This window comes from Malania oleifera, chromosome 11 (assembly GCF_029873635.1).
Source record: "Malania oleifera isolate guangnan ecotype guangnan chromosome 11, ASM2987363v1, whole genome shotgun sequence".
Classification (NCBI taxonomy): domain Eukaryota; kingdom Viridiplantae; phylum Streptophyta; class Magnoliopsida; order Santalales; family Ximeniaceae; genus Malania; species Malania oleifera.
Genome location: NC_080427.1, coordinates 71131385 through 71151596, shown reverse-complemented (window position 1 = coordinate 71151596; position 20212 = coordinate 71131385). Strand labels below are relative to the sequence as shown.

Here is a 20212-nt window from a genome sequence, read left to right as displayed (position 1 = left end):
AAATATATGTTTAAACTGAGAAATTTGGGGAATCCCGAGAGCAGCTAATGGATTTTCAGCCACAAACACTTTTCGGTATTTTGGGCATAACTTTCGCTACAAAACTCCAAATAAGGTGATCTTGGTTTCAAAAGAAATCTAAGAAAATTTATCACAACTTTTGAGTTTAAGGTTTTTGAAGATAGGGAGGTTTTGATAGTGAAATCGCACACAAAGTCGAAAGACGGACACTGTCAAGCGACTGGGTAGCGAAGGGTCGGCTTAAAATAGGATTTTTATGGGGTTTTGCAAAACTACGGTTTATGTAATCTTAAAAAAAAATGATAAACAAAGTTATGGATCGGTAAGAATGAGTTTTACTGTGTGGATCCTTTGAATAACTTACCAATGATCAACGAATATGAATCACACTAGGGAATTCGTCAAGATCGGGGTGAACCGGTGTAAAGGTTGTTGCTTGTTGTTCATCGTGTGCAAATGACGTGGGATGATCTAAGATGGTGTAGATGTGATGGATGGATTGTGATAGATTTTGGATAGGTTGTTGGTCTCACACCAACTGATCTTCGAGGATAACGTCGTAGCCTCTCATCACTCAATCGCAAGGATCGGAACAAAGCTTTAAGAGCTTCACAAAGGAAGAATCTTTTTCATTCAACAATAATACTTGGCTGCCTCTTCCAGCGTTTACAATATAATATATATAGGGGAAATAAAGACCTAATAATAAAATGACCTAAATGTCCCCATACAAGCATTGGAAATAACTTACTTAATGTTCAAAATTAAAACTTATTAATCACTCAATCCTCTCATAAATTAAATACCTAACAACTCATAATGCAATTAATTAAATTACATAAAGTCAAAAGGGAGGTCCGAGCTATGTGGGGCATAGATGAGTTGTGTGGGGCCCAGTAGGTTCGTGTGGGGCCCACAAGGGTCTTGATCTCGAAATTGCAAAATCACAACTCAAGCTTCTTTGTGCTGAAAAATCTTCAAGTATTTCCATAAAGTCTTCAAGTATATGTGGACATCCGGGGGTCGTCCATTTGTCACCATGTCGGCGAACAAAAGGTGGTCATCATGTTGGTGAAGAACGTAGGCATCTGGTGGTCGTTCACGATAGTCATCATGTCGGCGAAGAACGCAGACATCTAGAGGTCGTCCATGTGTCAAACATCTGCAAAAGGAAGGGGTAACGCATGTCAATCCCCATCAAAATACTATCTATACAACATATTTTTATGACATATGATTATCACATTAATTTTTGTTTTAAAAAAAACATTACCAACTAAATTAAAATTTTTAGTTTATTTAATGTTATTTATAGATGATTATTTTTATTCATGCCAGAATTTAATTGTATTTTATTAAAAATTAATAGGTTATATTGCATAGTAAAACAATATGTGATTAGTTTTTAATTAAAAATTTGGCGATGTTAATAGTTATTTTAATTGCTATACAAATATTTTTATTAATTATAAATAATATAATATTATTTTTTGATTAATAATAATATTGTTCTTAATTTATATTATAACCTATGATTATCATATTAATTTATGTTAAAATAATATTATTAATTAATAAACATTTTAATTTTAATTTTTAATTTAAATTAATGGATGATTTTTCTTCTTCATTTTAGAATTGAATTATATTTCATTAATAACAAATATATTATAATACATAATAAAATAGTATAAGATTATCTTCTAATATATTTTTCAAGTTATAAAACAACTATTAAATTTTATTATATTTACAAAATTGTGAGATTCGTGAATGCAAACTACGTAAGGGACTTGAATGAGAAGAGGTCTTCAACAGGGTATTTGTTTACTGTTGAAGGAAGACATATTCGTTGGAAGTCCATGGTACAATCTTTGGTTGCATTTTCAAGAACTGAGTTGGAGTATGTGGCAGTGGCTAAGGGTACCAAGGAAGTATTGTGGTTTAGAGGATCGATCAAGGAGTTGGGTATTCAACTAGGTGCAGTTTCTATTACCACGGACAAGTTCAAGCATTACTTGGACTTGGTTTATGCCTCCAATTGTTAGACGAGAGGCGGTCTCAATCTACTGTCTCGGGTGGAGCTGCAAGTTATGCTTTCATATTTCTCCTAAGTGATGAATATTTGCTAAGGTGGATATTGTTGGATATATGGCTCATATTAAGTGGAACGCATGCACTGGAAAAGAATGGTGAAGCAAAGAACAAGGAAGTTGAACTGTAGGAAGAAACTGTCAACTGTTTGGTTGAAAATTTGGTCGATTGTTTAGCCTCGGTAGATAACTGTTGACGGTTTTGTTCAATGCAGATCACAGATTTTGAATTTGGAGATTAGTAGATTGGGAGATTTCAGAGGATTTTCCTTTGGGGATTGCTACAAGAGTCTTTTAGATGTAGTCTAAGTCTTTTGTATGCATAGGGTTAGTATATAAATTATATTTGTAACCCTTAATGTAAGTTTGACGAATCTAATAGTGAAAATTAGCTGCTTGCTCTCGTGGACGTAGACACATTTCCGAACCACATAAATTATTGTGTCGCGTGTTTTATTACTTTGTTAGTTACATTTGTGTGATTGTGTTTCCGTATATTCATCGTTGGTTGCTTACATTACTTGTTTCGATTTGACTTATTGGTTTCCGCTGCGCATTGGCATTCAGACTACTCTACACAACAAATGAAGCTACAACACATTCAAAATGGTTAGAAATCAAGTCATTATGCAACAATAGAAAAAAAAAAAAAAAGGAATTATAACCACACAGGAAAAGAGAAGCTCAATAGGATGACGTTGTTTCAAGGCCAAAACATTACACGTAGTCGTTGTAATGTATCCGAGCAATGGCCCTTGGTCCCCTCTTCTTATGCCCCTTTGTTATAGATCTAGCCACCATGTGCACCTCGCGCAATGATGACCGCCACTCTAGAGCCGCTATGCTCCTTGCAGCGATAACAACTTTTCCCCGCTTTTGCCTACGCGGCAGGGCCGCCACCTCTGATTCTGTCACAAGAGACCACATCTTCTCTGTGGGTAGTTAGCCGATAGAGGTGTCCTTAGCGACAAAAGCATTTCCCAAAAGAAGAGCTTCATAGCGGAGGCACAGTGCCTTTGAATTTCAAGAATTAGAGTCTCTTTTGCCATTGCGTCATTTTATGATTTCTTTAATTTACTGCTCAAAAATTATTTTTTATTTTCTATTTATATAAATAAAAAATGTCAAACGTTACTTAAAGTAACATTTTTGAATCGCTCCTTGTTAGCTGATGGAGATTTTCATAAATTAAAAAATGCTAGATGATCCAATATTTTTTATTTCATAAACGGATGTAACCAGCATTTTTTGGGATGCATTAATTTAGGAAATAAAGATCAATTCAAATTATTTTAAAATAAATTTTATTAAAAAGATATTAAAATTAGAAAAAAATTTGTGGTTAACAAGCTTAGATGATAAGGACGGAAGCTAGATAGTCCTAAAAGAGAAGTTCGTCTGGGGTTCGAATTCTACCAATTGAGTGCATATCCGCGATTTACATCCTACGCCGGTGGAAGACATTGTCGGCATAGGCTGGGTTTGGTGCTGTACCGGCGTGCAATTGGGTTTTTTGGTGGCAGGAGTCCCTCCATACAAAAATAAAAAAATAAAAAATAAAAAAAAAGAAAAAGAAAAAGAAAAAGTATAGTCACCGTTTTGAGTGTTTTGACAAAGCCAAGTATTTGCCACGAAAGCCGCCAGGGTCCGCCCATCATATTAGACGCACCAATATCGGCTGTTGGCAAAATATCGAAAGTTCTGGAAGCATTGTTGCCCTGCCAATTGAATAAGCTGATTCAATATCCCGGCCCAAAATTGAGGCCCATTGTATTCTGGGCCTTTATCCAATCACCGTTCCGTATGAAATCAGGCCTATTCTCAACTGTGGTCGGCGACTGGTAATTTCATTTCCTCGCGGTTGCAGAAACTTCCGGCTGGAAGCTCAGGTGAGTCGCAGCGCAGTGGGGAGGAGAGAGTGAGAGAGAGGGAGGGGGGTCGCAGGTAGAGAGAGAGAGATAGAGAGAAGGAGAGGTATGGGTGTGGATTACTATAAGATTCTTCAAGTAGATCGAAATGCGAAAGATGATGACTTGAAGAAAGCATATCGAAAGCTGGCCATGAAATGGCATCCTGACAAAAACCCTAACAACAAGAAGGAGGCCGAAGCCAAGTTTAAGAAAATCTCAGAAGCCTACGATGTAAACCTCTCTCAAAAACCCTAAATTTATTTGTTAAGATCCCTTGTTTTTCGTTGATGTTTTATTGTGTTTGGTCCCTTGCAGGTTTTGAGTGATCCGCAGAAGCGAGCGGTTTATGATCAGTATGGAGAAGAGGGTCTCAAGGGTCAGGTCCCGCCGCCGTCGGGTGCTGGCGGATTTGGCCCCACGCCGGATGGCGGTCCGACGACTTTCCGGTTCAATCCGAGGAGTGCCGACGATATATTTTCGGAATTTTTCGGGTTTACGAGTCCGTTTGGGGGAATGGGAGACATGGGCGGGTCACGAGCGAGTGCCTCGGGATTTTCGAGGAGCATGTTTCCTGAGGATCTCTTTGCTTCGTTTAGGGGACCTGGCGGTGAGGGCTCCGTTAATGTGCCTCGGAAGGGTGCGGCAATAGAGCGGACATTGCCATGTAGTTTGGAGGATTTGTACAAGGGGACTACTAAGAAGATGAAGATTTCGAGGGATGTTGCTGATGCCACTGGGTAAGGTTATCTTTATCATTCTATATTAGCTTTGCAGCTTTGGAAGTTCGCATCTCTATGGTTAATTTGCACGACTATAGTGTGGTTTCTATGAGTATTAGTGATCTAATGGTGATAAATTGTTGCTTGGTATTTTATTGTATTCTGTGATTTAATGACTTGGTCAGAGTGGGTTTAAAGATTCATTTTTTGAAATTTGTTATTTAAATTATGTTTCAATTTTTTTTTTTCATGTCATTCAAGGTTATGAGGGCTTCATTCTAGGGGTCAAATGTCTAGCATAACTCCATACTTCTGTGTAAGTAGAACATTTTTATTATAAATTAATGCATTGTAGTTATGCTAAATTCATGGAAATAAGTTAGTAGATTTCATGGCTAAACGATGTAGAACTGTATATTGGGCATTTTATGCTCAATTTCCTTTTATGCTTTAACCAAATTCATGCTTAAGTTTCTTGCTTCAGTTTGAGCCAAGCTAGAGAAAGTGCTTTCAGCATAGTTTGGTCTTTATCCATTTCTAAAATTGTTCTTTTTTTTTTTTTCCCGGAAAAATCCTTGTTAGAAAATATTAATGATGCATCTGATATTTCTTCCTTGTATTTTTAGAAGCGTATAATTAAATTTTTTTCCTCCTAATCCCGTCCCATTGCACATATGGAAAAAGACTCCAAAAATGTGAGTGTAAAATGGAAAAACTGGAAAACTCTATGCGTTTACTCTTCATAGTGGAGACAAGGAGGAGAATAATTTTTTGGGGCTAGTGAGTATTGAATGAGCTAAAGCTCGGCTTCTCACCAAGCTTTTATGGGTTGAAAGGGAAATGCAAATTACCATAGTGACTAATTCCTTATGCATTGAAATTTTAACTTGATTTCTCCTGCTGGTGTTTGGAGTTCCCTGAATATGAAAGAAAAACAGCAGGTTATTGGGTTGGTAAACTTTAGGCAACTCCGAACAAATGCAGAAAACATTATTTCATTATGAAAGCTGAAGTTTGAAATGTAGTACAATTATCATTGTGAATCAAAACTAGCCCTACGCTCTCCAAACTGCAAGAAAGCCTGGAATATTAGTGAAGGTGAAATATAATGGTACACTGAAAATTTAACCTACATATACTGCTATTCAAGGTCTTGAATGAACTAAGGTTGAACTTATTAGGGTGCCGCTTGTTTGGTGAACTGGGTTTATGCAGGGGCTTGAGTAGTTGAGCCTGGATTAATTGTGCAATAGACATGCTTGAACGAGCATGAAAGTGGGCTGAGTTGAACTGTCTGTAAGCAGCTTGATCAGTCTTGGTTAGATTCATTTTGTGTTGTAACGGCACCCTGTTTCCTATCTGCTCCTACATTAAAAATTTTATCTTTTAACTGATTTGGTGCGTAATAATAGTGTAAATAGGTTTTGCTATTTTGGCGTTATTTTCGTTTGATTATTTTGTTTAAGTGGATAATGAGCATTAAGAGTCCAGTGGCTCTTTGTAGAGTGAGAGATCATAGTATTAACTTTTTGGATTTCTTAGCTCACCAAATTTTTTGTTTTTTCCCCAAATGTTTAAATGTGATTATATAACATCATAAAAATATGATAGTTTATGTTGTTTGTCTATTCTTAAGCAATTATCAGTGCATTTTATTCATAGTCTTCAGGCTTTATGTTTTTAGATGTGGATTGGTTTGATTATGGTTTTATGTTTGCTTAGTTAAGAAAAAATGTATATATATTGAGACATGAGGTGAAATATCCAAGATTATATTTTGTATTGTTATTTTCTGATGAATAATTAGACCTGGATTAATTTGCATATCATGTTTTATTTCTTGATTGTTGCATGGCTAAAAAATATTTATTATGTTATGGTGTGTCTTGTCAATTTATTTTTAATTCTCATATACTATGATTTTTTTTGGAATTACTCTGCAATTCCAAAAACTCTTCCCTCTTCTCTGGTTTTGCATTGGGAGAAGGTTACTTTTTTTCCCCTTCTTTTGGGGTGCATACTTTTGGGGTTTTTGGGGGCCACTTGCTGTCTAATCTTCCAAGGATTGGAAGGCACTGTACTTTGTTTTTTTTTTTTTTTTCCTTTCTTTCTTTCTTTTAATGGAAGATGTCTTATCCCCATTTTCTGTAAACTTTTTAATTTTTGTTTATTAATGAATCTTTCTGATATATATATATATATATATTTGTATAACATTTACTTTTGTTGCTTGAGCAGAGTTGTTATGTAATGTAGCATGTTAGATATCTTATTAATTTTGAAATATCCATTCAAGCGCAGAAAGGATTCGGCAATTGGGCATCATAAGAAACTTATAATAACTTGGAATGCACCCTTCCTAGACATTCTGTCTTTGGGTCATTGTGTTTGGATTTGCCGAGTGGTGTTTTGCACACATCTCAAGCCCAGATCAATGTTCTCTTTGGGTGACATGGGAACTTGAACCTAAGAAGCTTGTATACTGACACATGACATGGATACACCATGATCCTAACATGGCAATCTGACAATTTATAAAAAAAACAATGAGGGTACAACATGGCAGGGATATGCCAATTAATTAATTTTAAAAAAAAATACATATTTAGGTACATTTCCTGTTAGATGACAAGTATTGAGGTAAGATAAATTTAAGATGAATTTTACTATTTTAGATATTACTCATGCACATATAAAGAAAAAGCTACTTTAATATTATCAACAAAACATCAGATCATGAATACCAGGCAGTGAATCATCAGGGCAGAAAAAGGAAAAAGAAACTGAGACATAGAGAGAGTTGTTTAGTGGGCTGATAGTTGGAGTTGGCTTGATGATTCTGGGAGTTGGGGAGCAAGAGGCAGATTGATTCTACCTGGGCAATCAGCAAGAAGAGAGAGAGAGAGAGAGAGTTTACATGTATCCCTGTGAGTTTTCTCTGGTGACTTCCTCCTGCCACTGCTGCTCTGGCAACTTCCTCTGGCTGTGGCTGATCCGTCTCTGCAAGGGGTCGGTGTGTATGACAACCATGACTCTAGGACTCAAATCGATGGACAGAGACGTAGCTTACTGGATTTTTTTGGTTGGGTTTAATACCAGAAAGGGATGAAAGGCTGTCTTTTGCTGCAAGTGGTGTCCTGAATGTGTCCAACACGTGCGTGGATCTGTTTGGAAAATGTGGCTTATTAAAAGTAATTAAGTTAGCATCTGACACATGGCAGGCACGTGTCATGCTGTGTCTATGTGTTGGGCCATGTCTGACAATTAAGGCCTTGAGAAGTTGTTATTTTGCAACCATGAACATTTTGAAGTGTTAGACATTACTTAGTATCTTCCAGGCATAAATAATGATAAAATTACTGAGACGTGAAAAAGTGCATGGATGATTTTATAAATCTATTGAGATAAATTTCCTTTTATACTTTTTCAAATGATCTATTAAAGTAATAATTGGTGTTGGGAATTGGGGATGTAACAAATAAAATTTTTCCCTTGATGGAAGTTCAGATGCAAATGATTTTTCAAAGCAATAATTATTTTGGGTGTTATATATAGAAGATGCTCATTTTAAGCCATATTTATTTTGTTTGTGTATGATTAATTTCTATCAGTACAGTGTCCTATTGTGTGACTTAATGACTTGTTCCTTTAAGATGTTAGATCAAAGGTCACCCTGCTTATGCAATAGCGGTTAGAGTAACGCTGTTTGGTTTGTTGTGTTGTTATTCTTTACAATTTGATGTTCCAAGATAGTTTATTTAGAACTATTGAAGCTCTTGTGGTATTCACTCGTTTAAAAGCGAGAAATAGATTGCCTTTTCTAAGAAATGACTTCCTATAAATGGTAAAGCTGTATAGATTTAAAGTTAAGCAGAATGGAAGTATGTTTGGCATAGTTTTTATCTCATATTTGGTTAAAAGAATTGTTGTCTCAAGTATTTATTATTTCTTTGTGGACAATGTCAGTAGGCATGGAGATGAAGGTAGAGATGGTATCGGAAGATACTTTTAGTAAGAACTTTGCACTTCTCTAATTTTGCTACTATATAGTCCATTACAAAATTATCATGTCCTAACGGAGAAGCATGGGGAATTAGATATTGAAAATGCTAAGGACATTTTAGACTTGCTGTTTTGAAGGATGGAGATGAAGTTAGGGATGGTAGGATATTATAGACTCGCCATTTGAATTGCTTGCTACTCTTTCTTGTTCAATTTGGTTGTGTCTTATTATTTGTATCAAATAATATGTTAACCTTTAGATGCATGAAATGCATATTTATTTTCCTTTTCTTTCCCACCTCACCCTGCAAAAGCTATTGTAATAGTGTTTTCATTTTTTCTGTATTTTGGGTGTATGTTTCTTATCTTAAAGAAATGTGGAATTCTGCTTAAATGTTGTTACTTTATTTAGAGTTCCTAACATTTCAGTGGAAATGCTAAGTTATTTATTAAGCACAGCTGTGTATTATTGCTATTGTGAAGCATTAATTGATGATCTTGTAAAACAAATTTAACATGTAATTATTATTTGAGTTGCTGCAATACATCTTTGAAATTTCATTGCCGCTAAAATGGTATACTCCATCTTTAAGTTCTGCAATTTAATGGGGTAGATTTTTGTTGGGTGATCACAGCATGAGATGTGACAATCATCCAAGTCTCAATATGCTTTTTAATAATACCAATTTTATTATGTCGATGAACTCAGAGCATATGACATCCTTGTTGATTAGTTATTTAAAGTCTGGTTTCTGCCAAATATTTTTCCCATAATAAAGATTTCATTAAACAAAAAAAGACAAAAGTACGGTCAACTAAAAGTCTAAAACAACTACAAGAATTCTGCCTTTCAATCCCTTTGAAAATCTGGCAACAACATCCTCACAAAAGGAACCCAAATAAATGTGCCAGAAGTGGAGCCAAAAAGACACCTCTGTCCCACAACAAATGTGCCCAAAATGTTATGGCTGGTTTTAACTACAGTAACCACGAACTAAACACCTCATCTTATCATTGATTAATAACTGACTCTGTTATTTTCATACATGAGTAGCTCAAAACTCATTCCAATATTTGACCGTTACTTACACGTTCAGTTTGTGTTGTCCATGATAAAGTTTGAAAACTTTATTGGGTAATAATTATCATTTTTAAGACCTACTATTTACAGAATTTTTATGCCTTATTCGCTATCAAATGAACATCATAAATGTATCAAAACGGAAAAACCAGAGATAACATGGTCCTCCTAACTCCCAGAGCTTGCTTGCTCTCCTCACTTATTTTGTGCATGAAATTCTAGAGGTTCTGGAATTTTCAATCATGTCCCCCCTAAAGAACCTTTCTGGCTTTGTGTTGGTTTTGATGTTTTCAGTCATTTTCCTTTTCATAACTGTTACTGCCTTTGAATTGGATTTTCCAAACTTCGATTCTTAGGATGAGGAACCGCATTCTTGAATGGCAAAATTAACTTGTGATGTATAAGTTAGCCAAATAATCATTCGTCATTGTGCAAAAGGCATTGTTAAAATATGAATGATGCATGTGAGAGCATATTCTACTCTTGAATTTCCATGCTTCAAGAAGAATGAGAAACCATGAGGTTTGTGTATATGATGGAAGGGGCAAATTACATGAGTCACATCAAGCACATGGAGAACTTATTTTGGTTTGGGGAGTTTGTGGTTTGATGTGGTGGAAAGCAGTTGGCATATGCATGTGTATTAGTTGGAGGTGGATTTTAAGGAGGACAATTATCTAATGCACATCATAGGGAAAATTTTCAAGATATGCAAATGTAATGCATACCCATGACCTATGCTTTAGCTAGTGAAGAACACAGATCTTGTGGTTATAGTGCTTTGCCTTGATCTAGTAGTTTGGGGGATCTTGGCTGTTAGATGCCAAACAAGGAACTGTTATCCTTGGTGCAGTATTAGTGCGTCATTTTACACTTAAAAGTTAATAGTGAAGTGTCAGACGTGCTTCCATTTACAAATTATCTAGGTAAATTTTTTTTATTTAAAATTTTTTCCATTATATATTTTTTGGTACTTAAGGAGAAGTGCATTAGTGTGCTGGGTTAAAATCTGTACCTCTCACATTTTGTCCGCTTTGCATGTGTCCTTGTTGTCATGCAATGATTTGGAATTGCTTTTTGGTAAACATCATTGAAATTGTGCATGCAGTGGACAATGCGAATATTAGATTGCTGTGGGAAAGGGTAGTTCCATTTCTGTTCTAAGACCTGGAAAGTTGTAGGATGGCGGCTCCATTACGTTGGGCATCATTTGTGTCAAGTTGAAAATATGGCCTCTTGTAAATTGCAGTACTTGTAACCTCTGAGATGAATTGCCAACAAACCTATTTCTTTGTTTCCAGTCACGTCAACTTGCTACCAGTGATCTCATCCTCCAAATGACTCATTCTTTTATTCTTTTTGTTGAGTGTTATTTTTTGGGGGTGGGGGGTTTGATGAAAATAAGTGTTTAGTGTTAACCATTGATTGAACTTCTGAATTCTGTGAATCAGATTCAGAAAATAACTTGACCTGGTATTTGAGTAAGTTCTGAATTATTTGTCGTTATCTAGTAACTAAACACTGAAAGTATTTTTCCAAAGCAAAACCAAAACTGTTTGATAAAATTAGAGTCCGTTTGGTATCACTGTCAAAAATTAAAGAAACGAAAAATAAAAAACTAATGACAGAAATTAAAAACTAGAAACCATCTACCTGTTTGGTTAATATTTATAAAACTATACAAATTAAAATTTTAATTTAAAAAATGCACATTTTCATCTTTAAATCCAAATATTTATAAAGATATGATTAAAATAATAAAATGACAAATAATACACATTTAAAAAGTTACTATAATAAAAAAAAATTTATTATAATTATTTTACTTAATTGTTCTACTTTCAAATTTTACTTTACAATAAAAATTTTATTGAACATGAGAATTGAAAAATAGAAAAAATATTTTGTAATTGGCTTTATTATTATTTTTTGAAATTTATGTATATTTTTATTTTAATTATATTAAAATTCATATGATCATTTAATTTTGATTTTAATTTAAAAGTGTATAAAATGAATAATTTAATTAAAAAAATTATTTTTGGATATTAAAATTTATAGCAACAGGTTGCCAAAATAACTGAAAACCATAAAATCTGGTTTTCAGTTTTTTTGGCAAACAGCTGAAAACCGGCAAGCAGCAACAGAAACATAAAACTGAAAACAGAAACAAATGCATTTTTATAATCTGTTTTTTCACTGGAGAAACAAAAATAGAAAATAGCAACAATACCAAACATATCTATAAAAATTTGTTGCATAAATCTAAATATTTTCTTATTCTAGAATAAAAAATGTCTTTCAAAATCATTTTAAAAAAAAACATTTAAAATTGTGAAAGCATAAAAATTATTGTATTTAAGAACTGTAATTTCAAATTAATCAGTTCAACTGGACCAAATTGATCTCTAACACAATGTTCAATAATAAATAACAACATAGTGCTCATTGCAAATTATCATAAAATTATTATATAATAGTGCTCTTATTTTACAATAATTGAAGTGGTTGAACTTGTTCACTTCAATGGGGTCCATTTGCTTCATCATCACCTTTATCTCCTTTGCTTTTCCCTCCAACTAGCATCTTAGGTTCATCAAAATTTGTGAAAAAAAAAAAAAAAATTTCTTCTTACAATGACTTCTTGCAAAATTATTGACGACAAAAGCAATGCCATTCCATTGATAAATTATTATCTGTGGTGCAATCATGGTCATTGAAATGTCCAAGAGTCATAGGAGCCATAAGATTACAAATTTTGAAATAGGGATATTTTGAGTTCCAATCATTTCCCACATAGGATTGTAAAAGTACAAAATACGTATCATTTAAACCATTATCATTGTCCCAATCACTTTCCACATGGAATTACAATCCATTTATTAAGACTTTTGCAGCATAAATGAACAATCTATACATGTGCAAATACTCTTGCAAAAACAAGAGAAAAGGGAGGGAGGGGGAGTGGGGAGAAAGAGAGAGAGTGGACGGGAGAAGACTTGTTAGTTGTCCGTGGCAATGGTTGCTCTCTGGAAAATGCCCTAGCTGTCATTGGACCTCTCCCCTCTGCTCCTACTCTATCTTTACTTGATAAGAGCAAAAAACAAAGGCATTATTTGATTTGGGGGGTGTATAGACTGGTAATTCTATTTCTATGGGAGGTTATTTTTGTCTTTAGTGGCCCTTGTTATGAGTATTATGTAAATTATAAGACCTAATCATGATGATATATCACACCTTCTATTTATAACATATGACTAGTACATGACAATGACCATAATAACCTTGCTAACTCATGCTTACGAGCATGGCAATAACACAAAACAATAATGCTAAATAACTAAGTGACGAGTAATTGTAACACTTCACCTCAAGCTAGATCATAAATATCATATGCTTCTAGCTTGTTACAAATGCGTTAACACAAGCACCCTCAAGGCTTTAGTGATTAAATTGGAAAGTTGGAATTGAGATTTCACATATGTGGTAGCCACTTGTTTGCACAAGTTTCTCTTGGTCAAAGTGACAATCGACTTCAATGTGTTATATTGGATCATGGAAGATTGGGTTGGAGGCTATATGAATATGATTATGACATATCAATTCTATAAGTCGAGAATGTGAAAAACCAAGTTCTTCCTACAAGTTTACGTGTAATGGGAGCCATGGACTACTCTAACTCAACGCTTGACTAGACCACTGCAATTTGATTCTTGCTCTCCTAAGATACCAAGTCACCACCAACGAAAACACAACACGTAGTTGTAGATCTTTTGTTGGAAGGTGACCTGGAGGCCAACCCAATCTGCATCATGTATATCTTTGAACATGAGTGTGACCTTGTTTTTGATATAAGAAACCTTTCCCTTTAAGGTATCTCAAGATACAAATAACTACGTATTGATGACTTAGGATTGATAGGTTTGGATCTTGACATCCCAGTATCATCTTAAAGGTTTAGGGCATGCCTCATCTATGACAAAATGGTCCTTGTATGAGATTTGGATGCTATTATGCCCAAGAAGTAGTTCAACAACCCTAAATCTTTGGGTCTAAAATTTAGTTTGTAAAAGATGCTTCAAGCTCTAGATACATTGATCAGTATCACCGATAATCACAATATCACCCACATGCACAGCAAACAAAATCTTATGAGAAGTAGTATGTCGATAAAATATAGAGTGATCTATTGTACAATACTGAAGACCAAACTCAAATATAATCAACTGACCAAACCATGCTCTAGGAGATTGCCTTGGACTATTCAAGAATTTCTTGAGTTTTGACACACTAATTTTGACTCCCCTGGGAACAAATCTTGGTGGTTGCTCAATATGGATCTCCTCTTGAAAATCTCCATGGAGGACTTCATTTTTCACATCTAACTGAATAGAGGCCAAAGGTAGGGTGGTGGCTAAGGTGATAAACAACCAAATTGAGTTAAATCTTGTGACTAAGGGGAATGTGTCAAAATAATCCAAACTGTACACCTGAGTATATCCTTTAACTATAAGATGGGCTCTCAAGTGAGTTTGAACCATCAGGATTGATTTTCACATCGTACACCTAGCCACGACTGACCATATACTATAGTAGGAGGAGGTACTAGTTTCCATGTGTCATTATCTTGTAATGCACACCTCTTCAATTATATTCTTCTACCCATAATGAGATAATGCCTTAGATACAACCTTTAGAAAAAGGAGTAGTTGAATAGTACTTACAAAACAATAATATGAGGGCCACAAAAAATTGTAGCAAACAAAATTAGAGATTGGTTTCTAGGTACATGAGCATTTACCTTTTCAAACAACACTAGGAAGATCAAAATCTTGGAAAATAGGATCGAGGAAATCGGTGGCTTAGGGGTAGAGGCTTGAGGAGGCTTTCCTCTTTTTAGTTGTTGTCCTGTGTACGTCTATAAAGTAGTCGAGCAACGAGAAGGACTCAAACTAGGTGGAGGTGCAAGAGGATTGGGTGGAGACAATTTTAGGATTTGGAACACAAGGGTGGAGGAAGGAACTAATCAAAGTCAACCAAGCTCAAAGAACTAGAATAGTATGGTGTAGACTTAAAGAAGGTAACACGGAGAATCGTTGTAAAGGAGGGCTATAATGTCAATATTCCTTCTTGAGTACAAGAGTAGCCTAGAAAAATACATATGATAGCACAAGGATCCAATTTATCTGTTTGTGCACTTAATTGATTGACAAAGGACGAACAAATATACAAGGAAATGAGAATGAAAGAGTTGGAAGAGAAGTGAGTAGGGTATTTTACTGCCAGCGCTAGAGGATGGCATTTTAATGATGGAAGTACATCTTCACTCAAAAAATTTGGGGACATTTATTTGATACAATAGGATAAGAGCAGCTTAGAGAATATGCCTGTTTTTCCTCTTTGGGAGTCCATTTTGTTGTGGAGTATGGGCACAAGATGACTAATGGATCATAATAGAGGTAGTCATATGTGTGGTGAATTGGGTACTTGAGTAGTCCATCATAGTATCACTACAAAGTATTGGATCCTTCTTTTGAGAATAAAAGATACAAAAGATATAAACAATATCTTTTATTAAATAGAGCTGCGTCGTTTTAGAGTAGTTATTGACAAATGTAACAAAGTGGAGCCTTAATTTTGACGTGACCCAACTAGGACCCAAGCATTTGAATGAACCAAGATGAAAGGGTGTTTGCTTGTATATTGACTCAAGAAGCAAAGAGAACATGATGGTGTTGACTCGGACTCAAGATATAGAGCTAAATGTAGGAACTAGCTTGTTTAACTTGTCCGCTTAAAGATGACCAAGTTGATAGTGGATTTGAGGTGGTGTAGCAGTAGTAGTGCAAACAATAGGAGGATAGAGTGACTTAAAGTTGTATAGTCCGCTAGCCTCACGTCTTGTGCCAATCATCTTCCTTATCTTCAGATCTTGAATAACAACAGAATCGAGAGAGAAGGATACAAAACAATCTAGCTTCCTTGTAATCTTAAGTAGGCATGAGATTGTAGGGGGTTTAGGAATATACAAAGTAGAGGAAAGTGTGATTGAGGGAGTAGGATTTATTGTTCCTATCCCCTTAATGATAGCAGTAAACCAATCAATTGAGGTAGGTTTTTAAAATACTGGAGGGTAAAAAAAAAATTGGCTACACCTGTGGTTACTGGTGACAAAATTGATGTCCCACGGACTAGGGGGGGAGGTGCTGAAGGCAGATCTAGGGTTGCCTTTTTGAACAAAAGACGCAATGTAATGAAATGCTTGTTCTGATGCTTGATACTGTAGGAACCTCGAATACTCTTCTTTTGAGATGGTCGTAGTACCCTGTTCACAGTTGAGACCAAGTGACTGATGAGGGAAACATACTTTTGGGATTTATGAACTCTATACAAAGACACACAACCTTGATCACTAGAGAAAATCACAAACACAACAAACAAGACACTTTTGGGACTGATGGACTCCACCCCAATAGACACAACCTCGACAGTCATAAACACAGCAACATAACATTGTTTCAGGCCTAACAAAGACTGTAAACACTGATTAACAGCCTCTAGAAGTAAAGCACAATCATTCCCAATTCTTACCATAACAATGTCCATAGTTACTAAAATTGTACGACTCGAATTTGATTTGATTCAATAGCTATTGATTGAAATATAGATGGTGAAACAAAATAAGCAAGAATTGATCATGAATCTAACGATTCTCGATTTGAATTTTATGATTCTTGAGTCGAATCTTATGATTTGAGTTAATAAGCATTCTCATATGACCCAAGTCCAGCACATTGAGTTGGTTTCCTATCAAACTCAATTGTTTAAAAATTCAAAAATTCACTTATCTTAAATGCAAAAGGCCTTAAAACCCTTTTTCAATAAACAAACCCTTATACTTTAATTGCTTTTTGAATTGTTTTTGAATTTTGTGTTTCCTGAGGCCTAAGGAATTGTTTGGTATTGTTTCTGTTTTTTGTCCTTTGTTTTTGTTGGACATAGCGAAGAAACATGTTATGACAATGCATTCTGTTTATGTTAGTTTTCTACTGTTGTGATAAATTTGGAAAGAAGGTTAGTTTTCATTTGTTCTGGTAATCTCGTCATGTCACTTTAATAATCAAAACTCACTTTTGTGGATTAAATCATTCAATCTATGTGCAAGTTTTAGTTTAAATAAAATAAAATTGCCATGTGAATTCCTTTTTTTTTTTTTTTGGATAGCAAAAGAAATTCATTGATAGGTTTAGAATATACAAATGGGAGAATAGGTCATCCTCCTTAACAAAATCTGGGATAACCCAGGAAAAACAAAAAGCAAGGAAAACAATACAGAAAGACCAGCATGCCCTAACAAGTCAACAAAAAATGCTAATCATGCTGAATATCCAAAAAGCACACCCCCTTGAAGTTCCCATGACCCACACACCAAAGAGAAGCCAAATAATGAATCTTCTCCCATACCAACATAAATGACATCTTCTTCCTTGAGAAAATACATGCATTATGTTCCATCCACAATCCCCAAAATACTGCAGAGAGCACATTTTTATTATGCCGCCTCTTCCTTTTTCCTACCAAAATTGACACAGGAAACTGCCAAAACTCCTCCATTGTCTCTGGGCAAACCTGACATTCTCTCAAATGATCGACCAAGTAAACATCTGGGGAGAGAGCCTTCGAAGGCTTCCTAGCCTTCAAGAAGTTATTGGTATTGATTCTATTAAGCACAACCAACCATAGAAAAGCCTTGGTTTTAGTGAGGGTGGGGGTGGATTTTGACCTTCCAAAAGAGTTTTGTAGAGAGGAAAGGAAGAATCAGTAAAAAAGACGTACTTGATCCACAGGGCTCCCCACTTTGTGTGGAAAGGGGGAAGATTGTCACAACATATGCAGCCTTACCCATATTTTTATGTAGAGAGGTTGTTTCCTTGGACTTGAACCCGTGACCAACTGATCACAAAGGAGCAACATTACCATTGATCCAATGCACACCCGTAGGAAAGAAAGAATAGGTACTAGTTAAAAATTCACAAAATGATTGCAAGAATAAACCTCTGAGGGATCCGAAGACCAAGATCTACTATTCACCACCATGTGAATTTATATTTAAAGTATAAATAAAATAAAAAATATCCATAAAATTCTCTACAAATTTGTAAAAAATTTATTTTTAATACCATTTTTCAGTTGTCATGTACAATAAGATTGTTATGGAGCACTAAAAATGAGTTTAAAAATTTAATAAAGTATAATAATTATAATTATTTTCTGTTATAATATTTTTCTAATTTGTATTCTTTTGCATTTTCATTATTTTAATTATATTTTTTAATTGTTAATTGATACGAGGATGAAATTGAACGTGAGTTCAATTATGCTTTAAATTTGGTTCAAGTCTTGGAAATATTTTTACCAAACAAGATGTTAGTTTTCTTTTAGTTAAAGTTTTTGTCTGTTTTTAGTTTTACTTTGGCTTTTGGTTTTCATTTCCATAATTTTTGACAATGATACCAAACAATCTCTGATCTAAAGTATGATAATCCATTAAATATCTCCATTTATTTGAGCCTCAAGGATATTTTATTTTGAAGTTGGAAGTGTTTAGATATGGAGACATTTTAACCTTTTGACATTTAAAAGGTGAGCTACTTTTACTTAACTTTCTAATTACACTGAACTTTTTAACATCATAGATCAGCCATGCTTTGTGGATCAGAGTGTTGGGCAACTAAGAGACATGTACAAAAAATAAAAGTTGCCGAAATATGAATGTTAAGGTGAATGAGTGGTATGACATTAAAGGATAAATTAAGGAATGAGCATATATGCTATAAAGCAAAGTGCACCTACGATGAGTGAGTATTGCTTCTAGTACTAAGAGGGGTGAACCTAAAATAACTTGTAATGAGATAGTGAGGAAGGATAATAGCTTTTAACTAAATAACCTGGAATGAGATAGTGAGGAAGGATAGTAGCTTTTAAGTTAGAGGAGCAAAATGCTCTCGATTAGGTGAATTGGAAGAAAAAGATTCATGTGACCGACCCTACCTAGTGGGGCTTAGGCTTGCTGTTGTTGTATTTGGAACATAGAAAATGTTAGGGAAAGGAAAGGCAATATGTGGGAGTTCACTTTTTCATGTTACACATCATTACCATTTATTTTCCTTAATTTTAATTATATTAGAACAAATTTCCATTTTTAATAGTTAGGTATAGAGGGAATATAATTGAAAATGATTTTCTTTAATTTCCTTCTTTTCCTTAATTAAAATCCTTGATCCAAACAAACCGAAAATGAAATTTGTTTGTTTTAGAGATTTACATACATTTACAATAGATTTTAAGAATTTGTGCAGGATCTTATGATTTCATGAATTCGCTGTTTTATGTTTTTCTCTTGTATAGGAGACCCACCACAGTGGAGGAAATTCTAACAATCGAGATTAAGCCGGGGTGGAAGAAGGGAACAAAGATCACTTTTCCAGAGAAGGGCAACGAACAGCGAGGTGTAATACCCTCTGACCTAGTCTTCATCATTGATGAGAAGCCTCACGGCGTCTTCAAGAGGGATGGCAATGATCTTATTGCTACACAGAAGATCCCTCTTGTGGAAGCTTTGACTGGTTACACAGCACAGCTGACAACGCTTGATGGACGGAATCTGACAATTCCCATCAACTCCATCATTAGTCCTACCTACGAAGAAGTTGTGAAAGGGGAAGGGATGCCTATCCCCAAGGAACCCTCCAGAAAAGGGAACTTGAGAATTAAGTTCAACATTAAGTTCCCTACAAAGCTTACTTCGGAGCAGAAAACTGGCATCAAGAGGTTGCTAACGTCTTCATGAACCCTGGTGGTAGTGTGTAAGCTAGCCGTTTGTTTCCTGGAAATTCATGCATTGCTGAGTTGGTTACTTCGCCAGAACAATATTATATTTAATATTTCTGCTTATAAATTAATATAAATTTTCAATGAGTTTATTCTTGAGCCTTACATTTTGCCAACTTGTGTACATTGTACTGTTTGAATGTTGAAATGTGCATCCTTTGATCTTTTTCATGCCCATGGCTGATGTACCAACTGGGCAATTTGTTCGGTGCCGTGCTCGACTCGGCTGAAGTGATCCACTCGTATGCCCTGATGCAGATAGCCCACGAAAGTTTAGTCTTAAAGGTTAACTTAATCCCATGTAGGTTTTTGTTTAGGAAAAAGAAAGTAGGAAAAAATATTTTTTATTATATATATTTTATGTCAAATAATATTAAAGGTAAAATTTTATTTTAATGAGTATTTTTTTTAAAAAAATCAAATATTAAAAATTTGTAAAATTAAATTTTTGTTCATTATTTGGTGTATATTTTCGTTTTATTTTTTACTTTTCAT

The 20212-nt window shown here is 34.8% G+C and overlaps 2 protein-coding genes across 6 annotated transcripts; one reads left to right on the top strand and one right to left on the bottom strand.

Annotated features, from left to right (window-relative positions):
* Positions 1 to 633: 633 nt before the first annotated feature.
* On the bottom strand, positions 634 to 8032 carry LOC131143513 (uncharacterized). The gene is made up of 2 exons (XM_058091872.1): positions 7661 to 8032; positions 634 to 1183 (listed from the first exon to the last, which is right to left on the bottom strand). The coding sequence occupies exons 1-2, from the start codon at positions 7771 to 7773 to the stop codon at positions 973 to 975; spliced, it is 324 nt and encodes a 107-aa protein (XP_057947855.1). The 5' UTR covers positions 7774 to 8032; the 3' UTR covers positions 634 to 972.
* Positions 3734 to 19885, top strand: LOC131143511 (uncharacterized). 5 transcript variants are annotated; one of them, XM_058091868.1, is made up of 4 exons: positions 3835 to 4255; positions 4340 to 4761; positions 8710 to 8754; positions 8841 to 9198. In XM_058091868.1, coding segments are annotated over exons 1-4 (633 nt in total). In that variant the 5' UTR covers positions 3835 to 4090; the 3' UTR covers positions 8842 to 9198. The 5 variants fall into 5 exon arrangements, with proteins under 5 accessions (XP_057947849.1, XP_057947850.1, XP_057947851.1 ...); XM_058091871.1 differs by lacking the exon at positions 8841 to 9198 and adding an exon at positions 5005 to 5059 and having other exon boundaries at positions 3838 to 4255; positions 8710 to 8749; XM_058091866.1 differs by lacking the exons at positions 8710 to 8754; positions 8841 to 9198 and adding an exon at positions 19235 to 19885 and having other exon boundaries at positions 3734 to 4255.
* The last annotated feature ends 327 nt before the right edge of the window (positions 19886 to 20212 follow it).